This window comes from Corvus hawaiiensis, chromosome 1 (assembly GCF_020740725.1).
Source record: "Corvus hawaiiensis isolate bCorHaw1 chromosome 1, bCorHaw1.pri.cur, whole genome shotgun sequence".
Classification (NCBI taxonomy): domain Eukaryota; kingdom Metazoa; phylum Chordata; class Aves; order Passeriformes; family Corvidae; genus Corvus; species Corvus hawaiiensis.
The window spans coordinates 13,814,723-13,833,805 of NC_063213.1; the positions used below are offsets into that span (position 1 = coordinate 13,814,723).

Below are 19,083 nucleotides of genomic sequence, written 5' to 3' on the forward strand. Positions count from 1 at the left end.
AATAAAGAGTATTTTGCAAGCAAGTGTCTGAGAGAGAGAAGAGATGATATTGAATGGCTTTCAGTCAGTGATTTGTAGACTTTTCAGGTTCAATGATTTACTTGTAAGGTGAAGATGAATGATGACTAAGAGAAGCAAGTTTATATTCTACAGTAGTCTATGAGAAATTTCTAAAGAATTATACTCTTCTATTGGCTGTAGAAGAGCTGCTGAGGTCTTGAGCAATATTAGCAGAATACTAAGAAGTAGTAAACATAGGTAAAACTAAAAACCCATTGTTTTTCCTTCTAAAAGCCATCATGATTTCCAAATCTTCTTGAGTACAAAAGCTTTTTTTTCCTTTTCTATAGACTCTGTATATATAAAGCAAGACTGTATTTTTGAAATTCTACTGCCAAAAGTTGTTTGGAGCCTTTGTATTCATTGGAACTACAGGAGGCAATACTAAGTATGCATCTGTGATCCTAATTGCTGCTTTGTGCAGTCTGTTGGAAAGCTGGGAGATGGTTGGAGCCCTTACTTAAATGTGTTGATATAAAATGTTAGAGCTCATAAAAAGTCACAGCTTCACTAGCCATGCAGTGCAGGATTCTGACCTACCAGCTTGAAGTGTTTTATTTCTTTCTTACTAAACTACTGAAGCAGTTTTCAGGTTTTCAGTGGATTTTTTTCTTTTAGTCGTTTTTCTTTCAAACTTTCTGAAATACATGTCGTCTGTTAAATCTAACCTTGGGTGTACTTTAGGACTCCTGATCTTGGATTAGAAACAGAGAAGGAACATGTTATCTGCCCTTAAAGGATTTTACTTGTTTCACTGGATGAAATCTCCCCACCTGAACCTCCCAGGCTGCCCCATATCAACCAAGAATAACACCAAAAATAACAATCATAATGCATGATGTATTCCAAATGGCTCCAGGAAATGAAGAAGCATAACAAAACTATTACATTACTTGCAGAAGAAGAAAAAGTCTATTATGGCTTGTGTTGAGGGTTAACACTCCCTAATGACTTTCATGTTTTTATGAGAATATTACTAAGAATTTATGGACAAGGCATGCTGCACTGCTGTTGTTTCTTCTTGCAGTTATTTCTAAATCTCTCCTCAACTGATTTAGATACTGAAACAAAATGGGCCAATTAACATCACTTTGCTAATCCTCTTTATTAATCCATACATTATCCAGAGTACCCATAAAGTATGAATTGTGTTTTGCAGAATGGTCTGCAAAGGTGAATTCCTTGCTTTTATGAGTTTAATAGTTCTAATGAACACTCTTGGAAAACCCTATGTGAGCAGATACTGATTAAAAAAAAAAAAAAGAAAAAGAGTTTTTTGTGGTTTTGCATATATCCTGCTTCAAAATACATTGTGAAATACACCAAAAAGTCTGCCCTTGTTCTTTGTTCTTATGTAAGTGATGTTTCTTAATATGTGCTTTCAGTGGAGGAAGACACAGAGGAGAGCTCAAGATCTGGTAGAGAATCTGTGTCCACAGCAAGTGACCAGCCATCCCACTCATTAGAGAGACACATGAATGGAAGCCAAGATAAAGGTGACAGAAAAAAAACTGGAAAGGAAAAGAAGAAAGATCGAGATAAAGAGAAGGATAAAATTAAGGCAAAGAAAGGAATGCTGAAAGGCTTAGGAGACATGTTCAGGTAGGTACTTTGCAATCAAATGTAGAATTATAAAAAGAACTTTTTCTAATTATTCATTATATTGTGAATTCTTGCTGAAGCTATATTTTACTATGCAAATCCATACCTGATGTATATAGGCTGATCTCTCAATTTTTGAGCCCATGGGTGGTGTCATGGAAGGGAAGCAGCTCAGAATGGAAGACAAGGAGATGGCTGGCAGGCCAAAGGAAAGGAAAGGCAAAGGAGAAAGTAGTTTTAAGACACAGACTGCTTGGTTTTGGAAACAGTTTTTTGTGATGTCTAAGTCATGCACATATCCTTTGACAAGTCAAAACAATTGGGATTTTGTTTTATTTTTCTTCTTTATTACTGTACCCAAAGCTTATGTGTTGGTAAATGAATGGTTTTCTTTGCTTTGCTATTAAGACTATTGGTATCATGGAGGCATGATGTGAAAGAGATGAATCAGTTTGAGATTGAAAAACAGCATGCTTTTCTCAAGGAAAACAGGATCTAAGTAAGGCTGTGTGCTCTGAGAACCCATAGAGAATGGGTCAGTGAAAGACTTGATTTTTACCAAACTCTGAGTTCTTTTTAAAGCAGTCATCTCTCCAGCAGACATAAGTGATCTGAAAGGAGCAGACTGCTGAGGTACACCCTGCTGTTGTGGGTAAATGTTGAAACATGATAAATATCTTTGATCACTTGTGGGAAGAGGTGAGAGAGCAAGAAAATCAGTCCTTCTTTTAGCTAGCTAGAGTAAATAAATATATTTCAAAGAAAAATCAATATTAAGGCAGTGTTTGTTTTGTTATTTAAAGTGAGGTACCGGTATTATTTTAAATATTTATTAATGATTCTGCTCTGAAAGTGTGTAAGGAGAGCTTCATTTAACTTTCATCCCATTACTTTCTTTATCCTATAAAATATTAGTTGAACTTGTGTTGTAACTGCACACGTTCTTGAGAATTGTTCTGTGACTAAGAATCATATTACAAGAGTAGTAAGTAGAAAAACTGGTTAATTAAGGAAAAAAAAAGTAGTTAATTAGAAAATACTGTTTTGAAAGTTTGAAAGCTGCTTTAAGAAAACATTAAATAATACCAGCCTGTTAGACAGTGTGTGCCATAGAACACCAGAGGGTCATAGGAAATGGTCCCACATGTCAGGTAGGAAGAGAGTCCTTCAGCCTGGACCCTGTGAGACCCATGGGGATGCCCTCATCTTCTGGACATTTGGCTGCCTCAATTCAAGCCTGGAGCAGAGCATTGCACCCCACTCTGGGAGAGTGTGGAAGGCAGGAGGTGTGAAATGCTGACTGATTCTTTTCTACACTCCATCCTTTTTATACAGCAGAAATGGCAGGTAAAATTGAAGCACAATATTCATGATAAATTCTATGGGCTCTAAGTGGTAGTGTATTGGATACCTTGAGTGTTGTCTTGTGAGTTCAGTCAAAAAGTGTTTACAGCATCTAGAAATCTTAGGCAGCTCCGTGGTCCAGACAATGTAACCTTTTCTGTTTTCTTGATATAGCACTTCTGAAATCTCTAATCTGGAAACAAAACTAATTTGACTAATAGGGTGATCCAAGGCTTTGTTGTTTGCTCTTCATAACAGTCAACATTTTCTTGAGGTTTTTTTCCCTCACTACCATTTCTGGGTGAACTTTACTTTTCAGTCTCCTCTTAATTAATGTGAGAGCAGCGCTATCTGGATATAGCTGACTGCTCCTGAATCTGTAAATAAGCTTGCACCTTGTCAGCCCACACAAGAGAGGTGTTCCTGGCAAGCAAGAAAATGCTGATTGAGAGAATTAAGCATTATGCCTCATTTCCATTTGGTGCTTGATTTGCTTTGTTGACAGGCTTCTCAATAATGTTTGAGAGATGGGCTTTGTAATGTCTGCAAGATAAGCTACTACTTCTACCTATAACACGCTTTGTTTTTCTGTACATTTGACATATATCATAGATATCAAGTAATCACTGAAAGAAGTTGTGTGATAGAAAATAATGATGACAGTAACATTTAAAATTCAAACCAGGATCAAAGTGTAATTGGATGTTTTAGTTCCGTGCAACATTGTGATTTCTTTGTCGTTCTTTTTCTTTTCCCCTTTTTCACTTTTTTCTTCCTTTTCAGTGCTCTAATCTTAAAATAATCTTTCTTCATTAGGCTGTATGGGCAAAAACACTTGTGGGATGAAATTGCTATTAACTGACACTTTATTCCAATGTCTGTATTTAGCCAAAGGGCTTTTAGTTGCCTATATGCAAACTGGCAGCTCATAAAGTAGAGTCTGTGTGATGTATGAAAATAAGTCTCCTTGCATTCAGTTGAAATCTTAGGATTTGCCACTGGAATCTTCATTAAACTCTGCTGTGAGATGGAAAGTCTCACTAGAGAACCCTGTGTTACCTTTATCCTTCAGTATCTAGTCATCATTTCCAAGAAATCCCTGGATGATTCAGAAAAGAAGTTAAAATCATAAGTAAATCTTCTAAACACCTCCATTGTTTTACTGCTTGTATCAAGCATAGTAAAGAGGATTGACATAACCTTGGAGGAGAACTGCAAACTGAAAACTACAAAACTGTGTGACTCTGACCCACACAGCTCCCATTATTTCCTGAGGACCTTTGCCGACATTGGGCTGTGGACAGGTTGGAAGTTCACCCTTCTAACTGAAATAAACCTGTGTGAGCATGTGTGTATTTCTTTTTTCAAATTGACATTTCAGGGCACAACAGATTATTTAATTATGTAATTTGGCTGAGAAGTCTCTTCACAGATGAAAATAGGACAGCAGTTAGCCTAGAAAAGTGTTGAGCAGAAATATTGGTCTGTTGGAGGAGAGGCAGGTGCTGCAGTGCTTTGCTTACACCTGAATGTGTTTGTTTTATCTGAGTAGTTGGATCATTCTCATTTTAGCTTTTCAAGAGGATCATGTACCAAATCCTGTGGCCTGTGAGATGCTATGCAGTTCCTCCTTCTCCAGTTAGAGGGTGCCTGGATGGCCACTGCCACCTGACCAAATAGGTTTTGGGAAGCTGATAGGAAGTTCTGCTAGCTTTTTGTTTCACTGCTGAGAAGCCTTCAGTGCATATATGTTTTGACATCAGAAGTTGATAAAAATCTGTATGCTTCTCCAAATGCAATATGAAATATGTTTACTCATTTTGAGTCTGAGTTTGTTTATTTGTAAGTAGAGATTTTGTTTCTTCATAAAAATTAGCCTGACAAAAACAATCAGTAGTTGAAGAAGCCGTTGTAGTGCTGCCTTAAGGAAGAGTCTTTACAGTTTCAAAGAGTGTGCCTGTAATTAGTGCTGGTAGATGTACATTAATTTAATGGTTTTCGGTGTTGTGTGATTCTTTGACATTCCTCTCCTGAGAGAGAAAAATGGTATAGGGTGTCTTTTTTCCCCTTCCTTTTGCCCCTGTCATGTACAGAGTATTTTTATGAAAGTGGATGCCCTCAGGATATGGGAGAGGAAGATTTGAGATGTTATATTTGAAGGTTTTGGAAGATGATGAAATGACACATCTGCTCTGGTGCTGCTGATCACTTACAGTCCCTGCACTTAATTCATGCTTCTTCCCAGTGTACAAGCTTGGATATAATTGTTAGATGGGGGACTGGACTGGTGAAATAAAATATGTTCAGCAAGTGGTCAGTCTCAGCAAAGGATATGCTGAGGAATAACATCTTTAGGAGAAAATGAACCTCCAAGATGCTGAGAATAATGAGGAGAAAGAAGCAGCTCTGGGTTTCCAAGGGCAGGAAAGGGAATAGTAGGAAGGCCAAGATAGCTAGTCATGTCTTGTTGAAAATATCTAGGGACAGTCATTCACTGCCTGATAAAAATACCCAAGCCTACTGAAACAAGTGACCCTTGATATGATCAGAGAAAAATGGCTTTGAAAATTCTTATGGTATGTTTAGATTTATGTAGGAAACAGCTGATGAGAACAAAAGATGGGGAATATGACTTGTATCTTAACCTGGAGCTTAAGCAAGAAATATCTGCTTTGGTTTTGGAGGTTATTTATGGAGTAGATGTAATGTAATTTGAAGCATCTGTGGATTTCATGTTATATGAAATAAATACATTTTCTGCTCTAGGAATTAATACCTGAGTCCCACATAAACATGACTTCTCAATGGAGAAGCACTGGGTATTGAACTTCACAGAACAAGAAAGTATGCTCAAAATTAATCATGTGCATAGATGTCTTTTGTATTGGAGATTGTGTATGTTAAGATGTGGCCTGTAATGTTGATGGAGATGTAAAGTCATAACATATGGTAGGTGATCCTTAATTCCCATTTTAAGTGTTGTAGCATATAGGTGGGTAAATCAATGCACTGAATAACCAATGCAAATGTAATATCCCCAGATTACCATTAAAATCTAATCCTAATTAGATTTAATTACGTTTAAAATGATTACTGGCAGCCTTGCAGTGTTGTATCTTCCAGTTCTGTGAGAGGAAGTAGATAATTCTGTTTGCAACCTTGTTTAGCTGAAATCAGATATACTGCTGGCTATTTTTTTCTCCCACACAGCTGTTTCCAAGGTGCACTGGACATGTCCAGATTCATAAACATACTATTTGTAGCTCTGAATTATACATTTTAACCACATTAGCCATCTGAGACCACTGACTAGGCATTTGGGAGAATAACCTACATGGATTACTGTTGCTTGTTACATGACTTCCTTGTATTGCTTATTCTGGTTTTCATTTAAGTTTTCTCATTGTAATGTCTGTGAGGAGATGAAAAGCAACTCACAAAGGCTACACCACTGATTTAGTAATAGCCTTCTTTCTCTTTCATTTAATAGCAATCTTCAGACTTTTAACTAGGCACAATAACTAAAACATGCCAGAGTTGTGTAAAATACTGTTGAATTATATCCTAATCAGCAGGACTGGAAAATACCTCAAACTTGATAAAACTAAATCTGTGGTCTGATTTCTATCATTCAGTAGCTTAAGAAGCAGCAATAATGCCATTTTCTGTGGAAGCATGACTAATAGGGCTTTGTATTGGTGAATGACATTTACTGATATATGGACTTAAAGGAAAACACGGGAATGAATTCCGAAAGTTAGAATTTTTTTTTTCTTTAGTGCTCATGGAACAAAACACCATAAATCTTGAGTCTTGGAACACAAAGGAGGAGGAGGTTAGTGCTTAAACACCCGTCAGCTGCATCATTTCAAATTTGGAAGGTCATTGTGTGCACACTGGATTGTGCCTGGGTTTGCTAATGCTCATATGAGAAGCTTGCCGACAGCTTGCAGTGCTTGTGCTGAGACTTTCATCAGAAACGCTGAGCTGGGTCGTTGGTCAGGTAAATGGAATCTGGGGCCGTTTGTGCTCTGGTTTTTGCCTGCTGCTATTATAAGCCAGCTGGCACAACTGTCATTAAGTCCACATCTGCTTTTCCCCTTCTGCCACTGGCTAGAAAATGCATGATCTGCTATAATTATAATCCTAGATGCAGGGTCTAGGCAGGATATCCTTTCACACTTCAGAGGAGGAACACTGTCCTCATCCTGCCTGCAAGTTGGATACTGTTGATGCACCTTTTCTGTGCTCTTCTGGGCTACTTTGTCCTGATCCATTTTCAAAGTTTCAGCCAGCCACTGGGACACACAGCATCAGAAAAGCCTTTCAAATGAAATCAGCCATGCAGCAAATTTTCATCTTTGATGCAGACAATTACCCAGGACTCTTACAAGTGTCTTTCAAAGCATTTTCATATTCTTCATTTCCTTTTTTTCCAATTAAAACTAAATACGGGACTGAAAGAGATAAGCTTGGCTGGAAATAGCTTTTCTTTTTCGGAAAGGAAAGCCATGCTCCTTCCTTTCTCTGTTCACTTTTTTGCCTTCTTGTTTCCTGCTGCTCGATGGAGGCAGTAGCTTTGAGGAGAGGTGTGTTTCATTGCCTGCAGCCCCAAGCACACCGGCTTTTGACTAAGATGTCATTTGGGGCAGGGGGTAGTGGAATGGCAAATTTATATCTCTAAACCAAACAAGTTCACATAACCTGTCAGGGATTTAAGGAATGCAGCTTCATTAAGTGGTTAGTAAACTCTATGACTTTTAAACGAAACACAGAAAGCAGTGGTATGCAATTGTGCAAGGGAGATTTGAAGTGGGAGATTAACATAATTGTATGTGGCTTTCTGGTTTGTCACTCTGACAGAAAGCAGGGCTTTGCTCTATGTGTTCTTAACACTGGATTTTCCCAGAGTAAATCTTGAACTTGTAAATCTGATGGTGGTATAATGTATGGGGGTTTGGTTGTTTTGGTTTTTTTTTTAAATTTGAATAGAATCAGGGCTCTTGTTTCCAACATCCTGAAGTAAGTGTCAGGATGACTTGTTACTAGAGACGACTTCATAGTGGCTGCTAACATATTCTCCCAGTGTTCTTCCTTTGCTTGTCAGCGACTTTAAATAGAGAACCTTTGACACCTTCAGCACTGTCTTTGCCTGCAAAGCAAGTGAGGAAGGCAGGCGGGGTGACAGCTGAGCCCTCCGCCATCCTGCCCGGCGTTCTGTGCACTTCTCTTCCAGGCCTGCTGGATGAATATAGAACGCAAGTGTCAAGGATGACACCTTCTTTATAATCTCTGCAAAGCCAGCCTTTTCAGGGAAGAATTTGTTGACAGTTCAGAGATTCAAAGTCAATTTCAGTTTAAGCTCATATAGAAATAGGATTTTTTCCTCCACCTCATGTAATAATTGAAGACTAACCAGGCAGTGCGCTAGTCCATAACGAAGTATCGTAAATACTGTCTTGAGACATGAAGCATTTGTTAGGTGAAAAGCTCTGTTAATGACATTTGTTTTGTTATCTTTTGGAAATGTTCTTTGGAGGCTTAATTCACTACTGATAGCACCTGTACATTGGTATACATTGTGGATGCTGTAGATTATGTTTTTAAAGCAGAGCCGTCTTTGAAAATCCTTTTTAAAAACAGGAATAGGAATGTTGACTTAGAAGAAAATGAATGTAACTTAATATATTTTTGTATCTGGGATGACATAGGTGGTTAACTCATATTTTTGTAAGGTACTTAAGTTGGCAGCTGGAGGACAGCTGATCCTTTTCTAAAAGGCAAAGCTCGAACTTACTACTGCATTTCACTTCCCGGGAGCAATGATCTGTATTTGTGGTGTGTTGGCAGGCTGATGCCTCCTGTTAAGATGTTAACATGTCCTACTGTTGTGCAAAGAAGTACTTATTAAAGGCATAATTATGCAACACTTCAGTGAAAATGGCAAAATGGGAATAAACCAGTGTATGATTTCTGGAATAGAATACACCGGCATAGAAATAGTTGGTAAGCACCTGTGTTTCCCTGAATTCAGTAGGAAAACAGTAGGTATAAAGCTTTCAGAGGCCTTATTTAGGCTTTTAAATTGTTATTTCTGGAAAAACTAAGAGGAACACAGGTTTTGTAGAAAGAATAAGAGGGAAGGAAATATTAGAAACATGGTGACAGTGGGGTATAGAAGTAGTATTTCCCCCATTTTGAATCTGTTGATGACTTCTGGACAGAAAAAAAAGATAGAAGGAACTGAAGAGATACTGAAAATACTGCACTCTTAGAGTGATTTGGGCAAGAAAGGTTTTCTGCTTGGTTCAGCTCCTACTCACAGCAGCCCAGCTTCAACTTTTCATCAGCTGAGTGTCATGCCCAGTTTAGTTTCAAGTATCTCCAAGGATGGAGAGTCAGCAGCCTCTCTCAGCAGCCTCTTCCAATGCTTAACCACTCTCCTGGTGAAAAGTCCTTGGTAAGATAGGAATGAGAGACACTGAATAATCCCTGGTACAAAAAATGTGAATCTATCAACTGTATTTATCCTTCTCATGAATCAAGAACATGCAGATGTACAATAAGTTTTTCATGCAAAAAATTTAAATTTTAAAGGACCTTTGTGATAAGCTATTACTCTCGGGGACTGCTGCCCTCACAGGACTCAAGAGTATAGGAACTAGCACACCTGAGCCTGTATTTGAGGCTGTGAGCCACTCATGACATTCATGACATGCTAAGTGTTAAGGAAGAGCTTATCTATAAAGAGGTTTCTTTTCGTTGTGCTTCCAAGCATCTTATTCTAAATTGTCTTGGACTGGCAACCATTAGGATACTGAGCATGATTGGCTGATATGGTAATAATGTCTTGTCTTATATGATCCACTGAGCTAGACGGGAGGATTATTTTCTGTGGAACTGAGGAAGAAACAGTTGACAGAAATCTTCCTTTCTGCTATTTCATGCTACACCAGCAAATGTCACCTATTTTTTATTAAATATCTAAAATTAGTGTTGTATTAATGCTGATACTTTTCATCCTAAAGTACATATATCCAGTAAAACCTTAGGCATTTGTAGTTCAGCCAGTTGTAAAAGAAGAAAGTTAATTTTGCTTTTTAGTTCTGCTCATGTTTGGTTGATTCCTTAGGATTTAATGTAAGAGCATAAGAATTTGGTCACACATGAGTTAAATGATACCCAGGAAATTCCTGTACCCCAGTACTTTGCCTCTGACAGTGATCAGTAGTAGCTCCCAGGGGTGGAATACCAGAACTGGGTGACTGTATACAGCTCTTCCCAGGTCTGTCTTCCAGACTTTCAGTGATCTGTAGCTCAGGGATTTCTTGAGACAGTGCCTTTGTGCTCAAGTACAAAATACAGTGTGTGTGCATATTCTGTTCTGGGCAGTTCGTACTGTTACTGATAATTTGAGGTATATGTACCTAATTCCACAATACTACAGAATTTGAAGTATGCCACATACAAAAATGTCTTTTAGTGATTGTGTGAATGACTTTTGTATCAAGGAGCTGCTTTTGCATTTCAAGTGCCCAGACCTGATTGCGCTGCGCCGCAGTAGATCTGACTCATTATGTCAGCATTTTATGGCACTCAGGTAAGCGTGTTTAGAAAGCAGCAGTAAACGTTTTTGATGTGCAATAACATTTCAGTAGTTAATGTGGTGTTCCACCACATATTAAATTTTACCACTTCTGTGCAAACTTACAATAAGCAGAAGTGCAAGAAAAGGCTGTAGATGTTTGTAAAATAGATCCTGCTGGATTGAATTCAAGAACTAGCTTTACAGTGTATGTTTGGTCTAGCTGATGATGTGGTTAATGGTAAATTTTGAAATGTTTGCTTTTGCAGAAGACAAATTCTTAGTTTCTACAAATGTTAACACTTTTTTCAGGACTTTGTTGCTATCAGTCTTGTAGGTCCTAGTCCAAAAAGAAAAAAGAACATAGTATAGTTTCATGAAACTACTTGGTGAGCTTGACTTATTTCAATAAATATAATAGCATACTACTGATATGGCTGTTTTAAAGAGTTTGTATTTTATGTTGAAAGTATTTTAGAAATGCTGTATTGGTAGAGAAATTCTCTTATAAATAACTAGTTCAGTCAGTGTTAACTTGTGTTAATTGACTATTTACTTCATAGACTTAGCTTTGTCAATGAAGTCTATGTAATTAGTCCTTATGTTTTTTTCTGCTTGCAATTCAAAAAACTCCTGGAGTTTGGCAAGCTGGTTAAAATTTCAAGAGGAACTATTTTCTCATTTTAAAAATAGGATAGTACCTGGTCCATGCTAATGTCTCCAGGGGTTTTGATGTCCTGTAGTGTTCCCCATATTGTATAAATATGAAATATATGTATGCTAAAATCATATGCTAGAGCTTCCAGATACTGGTGTTGAGTTTAGTTTGAAGGTGGATGGATGCTGGATGGATGCTGGATAGATGAATCACTGAAAATGTATGTAATTTCCTTTTTCATGCTATGCTGTTATAAGTTGTAAATAAATGTCTAATCAGTAACAAAGTTTATGGATTAGCTCTAAAAGATCTGAAAAAGATTAGATAACAAAAATGTATCTAGAATTGTATCTTTATCAGCAATTTTGAGTACCACAATAATGAAAGTAGCATATTTTTATACCGGTTGCAAGTGCCTCTAGCATATTCAACACCGGGTGTGTTTAGTATGCAAGCTGAACTGCTGTTACACATTTCAACAGCAGTATACCACAAATAAATCTCAAATATTTCACAATGTTGTTATAGATGCTATCGTTGTCTTTAACACATAGTGCTAAAATCCTGAAATTCAGAGCACAACATGCTGGCACAAGCAGGAGTTTCAGATGTAGTGTGACAATTAAAGTATTTCTTTTTTCTGATGTTGCTGAGCAGGTAATGATACCAACAATATTATAATCTGTAACTGCTCGGAGTCCTGGTGTCATCTGTAGAGCTCCAAATACTTCGCTAGTTTGGTTTGCCTTTTATAACCCCAAAGGAGGAAAACTGCTTGTGTAAGATAAATGAAATATGAAGAATCAGTGCCATTTTCATTGTTGGTTTTTTTTCAAGATTTATTTTAGGCTGTATATTCAGAATAAGTAGTAAAATGGCAGTGCTAATTGTTGTATACTGTGTGCAGCACTGAGCGTGAGGAGAGCTGTTATCATTTGAAGAAGAACATCTCAAGAGCCAGATATCTTTGAAGTCAAGTCTGGGTTTATTTTAAACATCATCTGTCTGGGTTTCTAAATAAATACAGGCCTAGTCATTTGCTTTCTATAGTGCCTGAGCATGTAGAAATAAGAACAAAAATGTCAGTGTGCATGGGACTGGTCCAGGTCTGAGATATTCTGTGCTAGGAGCTTATTTCTATGGTGGCTGGAACAAAAAAAAAAACAACTCACCACCCTACATCTCTTGTCTGTAATTAGTCCCGAGCAAGTCCTGCTTTGTACATCTCTTCAATCTGAAAAAAATCTCAGCTCCCAGCTTGGCCCTAAAATAATCAGCAGTGTAAATCACAATTGATATAGTTATTTCAACTGCTGTCACCATGAAGACAGCTCAAGCTCTGACTGCTGGCAGCTACAGGATACCAGGCATCTCCAGGGCTCCAGGCAGCTCTGGGCAAGCCCTGGAAGCAGCTGCTACAGGGACTTGCTGTCAGCCTGCTGTCCCAGCAATGATCCACCTGAGTCTTACTGCATCTACTCCAGAGATGGTTTGTTCCAGTGGTGCTGCTGCAGTGCAAAGTCTCGCTCTTCATTTTCCACCCAGAAGATAACTGCCTGTGTAAACTATATTTTCGTGCTGCAGGGCAGAATATCAGCTGATAGAAGAGACAGAGGTGTGTGAAGCCAGCAGTGACGTATTAATACTTACTACCCAGAGCTTTGGTTCAGGCTAAGTCCCTTTGCCACAGCCCTATCTTTGTAGCAAACTTCCAAAATAATGTGCCTGTTATTTTTCGCTCTCTGCTTTTTATGATAGTATAGATTCATAGAATCACAGAATGGTTAGTGAAATTTAAAGATCATCTAGCTCTAACCCCTCTGTCATGAGCAAGGACATCTTCCACTAGACCAGGTTGCTCAAAATTCCATCCAGCCTGGGGCACTTAAATGAATTGTGTTTTAGGGTACGTTGTGAAGGTGTCCTGTTGGCATTATTTATTTGATTACAGAATTAAACCTTCTTTTTTAGCCACAAGGAGACTTGAGTGGCACTGTGAAACCCTAAACTGTAACCTACAGCCATCAGCACTAGGGTGCTGTAGCTCAGTGAGGGGAATTGCTTTTTGGTGTTGTAGGCATCCTCTGAGAAGACAATGACAGCTTCACACTTGTCTGGTTTTAGGAATATTTTGTTTAGACTTGGCCCACAGATCCACAGTGTTGACTGTGGTCTTCTGCTGGAAATTGACTGTGGCTTCTCTACCTCCTATAAGTGTAAATATGTGAATGAGCCTAAAGATATGGAGACATCACCTATTGCTTAATTTATCCTACAGTGGTTATTTTCTAGGAGGTGTGTATCAACAAAGTTTTCTGGTAACTGGCAGAAAAAGTGCTGACTGACGTGTTAGCATTTCTAGGTAATGAGATCTGTAGGGAAAATATAATCTTTGGAAGGTTCTGGATGAACTGCAACTAGTTTGATTAACTTTTTGTGTGTCTGTATTAACTTTTGCTGATTTTATAGAGTGTAATTTCATGACTGCAAGACTTAAGTTCTTGGAATAATGTTACTGCAATTTCCTGGTCCTAGCTTGTGTCTTACATTTCTGTCCTAATTTCTCTGCTGTTGCATGTGCTTAGTGAGCATTTTTAGTGATTTTCGTGTTGTAGCTCATGTTTACCTAAGGCAGGCCTATCAAGCAAAGCGTTTTGGTTGTAAAATGGAGCTATGATGACTCTTAGTATTACTGAGGGATTTTTTTCCTTTTCTGGCAGGAAAGTGTTGAAGCAAATTTCTCTTGCAACTTTTTATTCTCTTTTTCTTTGGCCATCTCTTGAGTGCCAGTAAAATGGGTGGGTTTTTATGTTTCATTAGCATTTCTTATAAGGTCTGCCTTTAGACCAGTACCCATTTTCTAAATTGTACTTCTTTAGGGTTGCAAAAAATCACGGTAACCAGATGCAGTATTTGTCTCTGGCCTGGCAAAGTGTTAGATTTAACAAAAGAAGCTAATAAAAATGTTCAAATTGACCCTTCTCATCATTTGGACTTCTTGGAGCTCAATCAATCACTCATTATTATCAGAGTTACTCACACAGAGGCAGAAGTGCTAGTGTTTCTCATAATCAGCCCTTGAGCCAGACATAATTTGCAATTTGAAGCATTGTATTTGGAAACAATAATGCATTAAAATGAACAGAGCAGGAATTAGAAGTATATTTGTGGAGAGAAGAGGTTGATGAGTAGCCGTGGTTTAAACCTGTCTCTGAGGATCCTTAGTGGACACTGGCAATTAGAGGCATACAGTGCAGTATTGTTTGTACCTAAATGGGTCCACGATTTTTAAACTCTGTTGAGTGAGACAAATGCAACAGCAGAGGTTGTCCACCTTGCTGCGTGGCTGCAGAGCAGCAGTGGGCAGATGGGGGCACCGGGGTAAGGTGGTGTCACCTGTTTGGCCCAGTGTGAGCCAGAGATGGAGGGCTGAACCTGGCACTGGGATGTAGGATTTTACTTCATCCCAGAAAAATTGCCTATGCTGTAGAAGAATGACTGCTTCAGATTGTCAGGAACTTGTTCATGGTGGCTGCGGTTGATGCTGAGAATTTGGGAATTTTTTGTTATCCCTATGTATGGCATTATGTATTGCAAAGTAGAGAGTTGTATGTGTGCTTTTATGTGTGCAGTCTGTGAGTTAGCATACTGCAGGCCGTCACTCAAGCTTTTTCAGGAGCCTGCTCTTTACTCTATAAGTGAGGCTTTGTTTTTTTTTTTTTGGAGTTTGTATTTACAGTCTTTCAATTACTGTGTAGTCCCTTACTGCCCAGTACTGCACTTTAGAACAGGGCACTGCAGTCTTGATGGGCACATTCTGTGTGAGAGGGGTGACAGGAGAATTTTTAAGCACATTAAATCACAGTACACAATACAAAAATCACAGTACAAAAGTATGAGAATATATATATATAAATTATAAAAAGACTGAATTAGCTTGGCTGGGTCACATGTATGAGGTAGAGCTACTTTCTTCAATGACAAGTAGCACACAATGTATCAAATCTAAGCTTGGGGCAAGTAACTGTGGTCAATAAATGCTCCCTTTTTTGAATACATACATAGCATTAAAGAGCTCAGGTCACAAACTTTAAAATGCTTAGACTGTTATGAAATGTCCATTAAAATGTCATCTACTACTTCTGTGGTTGCTCCCATCATTGATGACTGTTAACGAATTATACCTAAGCAGAAGCTTTTTTTGATATTCCTGACTTCTTCAGGGATGCCACAATCCCCAGTTTAACAGGTTTTGGCTGACCACCATGAATATGAATTATTTACGGGAACTTTTACTGCACTGTGGTATTGCTTACTGAGTAGATTTGGACATCTCTGTTTGCTGTCTTGCTGTTCTTTCCAGTACTACCATTGTAAAATTTTTCATACTTCCTTTGACCTTCTCAGACTGCTTTTCAACTACAGTAGTTTGAAGTAGTTGTTAGAGTTTTTTTCTGATTTCTTGTGCTTTTTAAATTTATTTATTAGTGCTGTCCATGGCTCCAGCTAGCTTCAGGCAATCATGAGTAGCAATGCAAGAAGATTATCTTCTGTTTAGAAACTTGCAAACAGATGGTCTTTCCATAAAAGAAATCTGTTTTTAAAAGTTCCACCATTTTATTCTGGAAGTAAATATTAAAAATGCTCAAGTTGTGAAAAGAGAGCACCTTGGTGTGAATAATATTCTGCCTGTTGTGTCATGCCTTTCAGGAAATGTTATCAAAACTGTTTATGAAAATAATTGAATGAAACCTCATGACATGTCTCTTGGTTTGGCATCATACCCGTTTTCAATGAAGTTGGGATACTGACTCAAAAGACAGGCAGATTACATTTCAGTGGCTGGAAACAGTAATGGATCACATATGTTGTTTCCACTTCTTTCCAGGAAGTTTTGTGGGAATCACCGGTGCTGTTGTACATGAAGTGTTGCAATACGTGCGCCGTCCTGTCTGTTCTCTTTGAGCAAACTTAGTTTGGTGAGATGTACTAGAATACCCCCTTGAATGGGGCTTAAAAATGTTTTTTTAATGTTTCCAAAAAAAGTGATTCAGAGGCTGCTGAGTGTGAATAGAACACAGAAGACCTTCACATGCTTTACAGTATTCAGGCCCAAGGCGGGCACTTCAGAGGGCTGCTATTTTGCAGTAACAGCCACTTTGGTTCTCATGCTTTAAATTTCTGTGTTTGTGGCTGAGCATGTGAGTTTCTTTATTGCTTGAAGGCAAACGTCACTGGGCTGAAGAGATACAGGGTATTCTTCATTTTCATGAGTTACCTATGACCTTTTGTAATGCGCTTTTCTTGGTTTGTGACAGCAGAGTTCTCCAGGAACCCCCCTGGCAGGGGTCTTCTGATGAATGTTGCACCAGAAGGATTGCTGCTTTATCAATTTTAACGTAGGCAAGGAAATCCATGGAAAACGAAGCTATCAATGTCTGTTTTAATTATGCCCACAAGCTCCGGCATCAAAGTGCCTGCACATCAGTGCTTCTGTGTCATCTCAGGACAGTGCTGCTGCTGAGTCACTCCAGCAGTCACTGGACTCCCTCCCAACAATTAGAATTGGATCTACTATTTGATGAGTAGCATGTGATAACAGACTATTTCTAGAAATCCGTTGCAAATATGTAAATGTTTACACTTAACATGTTTTTAAAAATAGCACATGCACAATTTTGCTTGGAATGGAAGGCTTCTAAACCTTCAAGTCATCACTAAAGAGGGTGGCTTTTGTTTGTGTGCTATGCTAAATCCTTGTTTTTTGTTTTTTGGGGGTTTTTTTAGCAACAGAATGGTTTTGTGTGTCACAATACTATGTTGCAATATAAATCTTATGGTTTTGTTGATACAGTAGGGTGAGAAAGATTACAGAAATCATTGCAAAATCATTCAAATCTTTACATTATGTGTGTCTGTGTGTGTGTGAATACTGTTTGCTACTATGGGTAAAAGAGCATGCCTTGAAGATAGAAAACACTGACAAAATAGCTCAAGACACCTACCAATTGTTAATTTTTAATGATGGACTTTTTTCTATTAAGGAACATAATGCGACTGAACTTCTGTCTCAATCAATTTTTGTTTTTTTTCATTAATCAACTAATGCATGTTTCTTCTGTAGCTCTTTATTCTAATGAAATATGTGGATGATTCGGCAGACGACAGTGATCTCATCAGTAACGCATCAGAGTAAAATCCATTTAGCAGATTACGTGTATATTATTTTTGTTATATCAAGAATGCTGATACATGTTCTTTTAAACTGAATTTTTTTTGAGACAACTTGTAAATGTGGAATTTCTGTTGTTACCACTCATGCGTCCTTCTTGCCTCACTTGTTCTATCTGTATTTGTCTATTTATGCAAAATCACTTACATGTTCTTTATGTCACATGTGTATTTTATGTACATTTCACTTTTTTTTTATATATGGTATCACGTTGTAGCTTGAGCTTGTTCTTTAAATGTTCTGCTATGCTGTCTTCTCTGTTGAGCCTCATACTGTTCATTTGCTTTGATGCACTGGCCCAAAGCCACTGAAGGCACTTGTTATCAGTGCCTCTCTGTTCAGTGTGATAGACTTCGGATTAGGTCACCTCCTAGTTGGTGACAGTCATTCAAGCAAGTAAGCTTGAAAGTGAGCCAGCTAGGGACTGTCAGAGAGTTTTGGATATTCATTTTAGTTTGATTAGATTATCCAGAGTTCATGAGATTTCCTATTTGAGGGTCAAGCTTATGGCATACAGGTCTGTGTTCTCATCTTTTTATTAATAACAATGTGACGAACCAGTATCATGGGGCCTGAGGGTGGTCCTTTCCTCTGATGTGACTTGTCTGTTATGTACTAGAGATCATAGATTTAAAAGATGGTCCTCTTACGGTTTTTAGTTTCTGCACTTACTGTGATTCCTGTTGTTGGCTGAATTTGAGGATTAAGTCTGTGGATCTGTGAATGTGGCTTTGAGCATTTACACTTATCTTGAAACTTTCTCCAACCCTTAGTGTAAAAAGAGAATTAAGAAGATATAAATTAAGTAGAACTCTGGAGTATCTTGGCAATTAGAGTGAACAAGATTTCAGCTGCTCTCTTTCATCAATTTCTCACACTCTTGGACAGACAGGGTATTTTTAATTTACAACCTGTATTTCAATTAGTCTTAGAAGTTTTTTCTTTGCTTGTGCAGCTACAGAATAAAATTAAACTACATTTTAGCTATACTTTTTATAAAAGGGTTTAAATGAGAGACCTACTGAATAAACAAGCTGTTACATGAAGTAAACATTGTTAGTATTATGAAGAGATTATTCTATAACCATACAGTTTGTGTCCTCAAAGAAGTACTAAGCTATATCTATGAAAGGATATGTTTATGAACAGAATGGTAATTTTTTTATTAATTGGGGTTTGGAGGAAAATGTGCACTTCTTTTCTGCTCTTTATTTTCTACCCTGAGTAATATTCTGTACTCTGCTTTTAAGAACTGAGATTGAGGGAAGTGGTGGCCACAGGTCAGTGTTGTGCTTTGGTGGCTGCAGGTGCTTCAGAGGAGCTGGTGTAACTCAAGCTTTAGCAACAGAACTGTTTTCCTCATGAATATGGTAACTTGGTGAGACAGTAGTGTGCATAATTTGGTTGCACATCATGTAGTAGCTCATGTCTGTGCATTGGTATCTTGTGCAGTGATTTAGGCTGGGCTTTTATAGCTTGCAGTCGAATTGTTGGCACTGAGCATAGCAAAAGAAAAGAGCTTGGAATTAGATTCTCCAGACTGACCATCAGTGCCACAGATGCTCCTTTTCTGCATGGTTTTGGTTTTTAGTTCCAAAATTA

At 38.1% G+C, this 19,083-nt stretch overlaps 1 protein-coding gene across 23 annotated transcripts in view; it reads left to right on the top strand.

Moving 5' to 3' along the window:
• PARD3 (par-3 family cell polarity regulator) overlaps positions 1-19,083 on the top strand; it is a 450,644-nt gene that overhangs the window by 309,874 nt on the left and 121,687 nt on the right. For all 23 annotated transcript variants that reach the window (XM_048292146.1, XM_048292221.1, XM_048292304.1 and 20 more), the window contains one exon: positions 1,446-1,662. In XM_048292146.1, the coding sequence (XP_048148103.1) occupies positions 1,446-1,662 (217 nt within the window). The remainder of the gene's footprint in view (positions 1-1,445; positions 1,663-19,083) is intronic.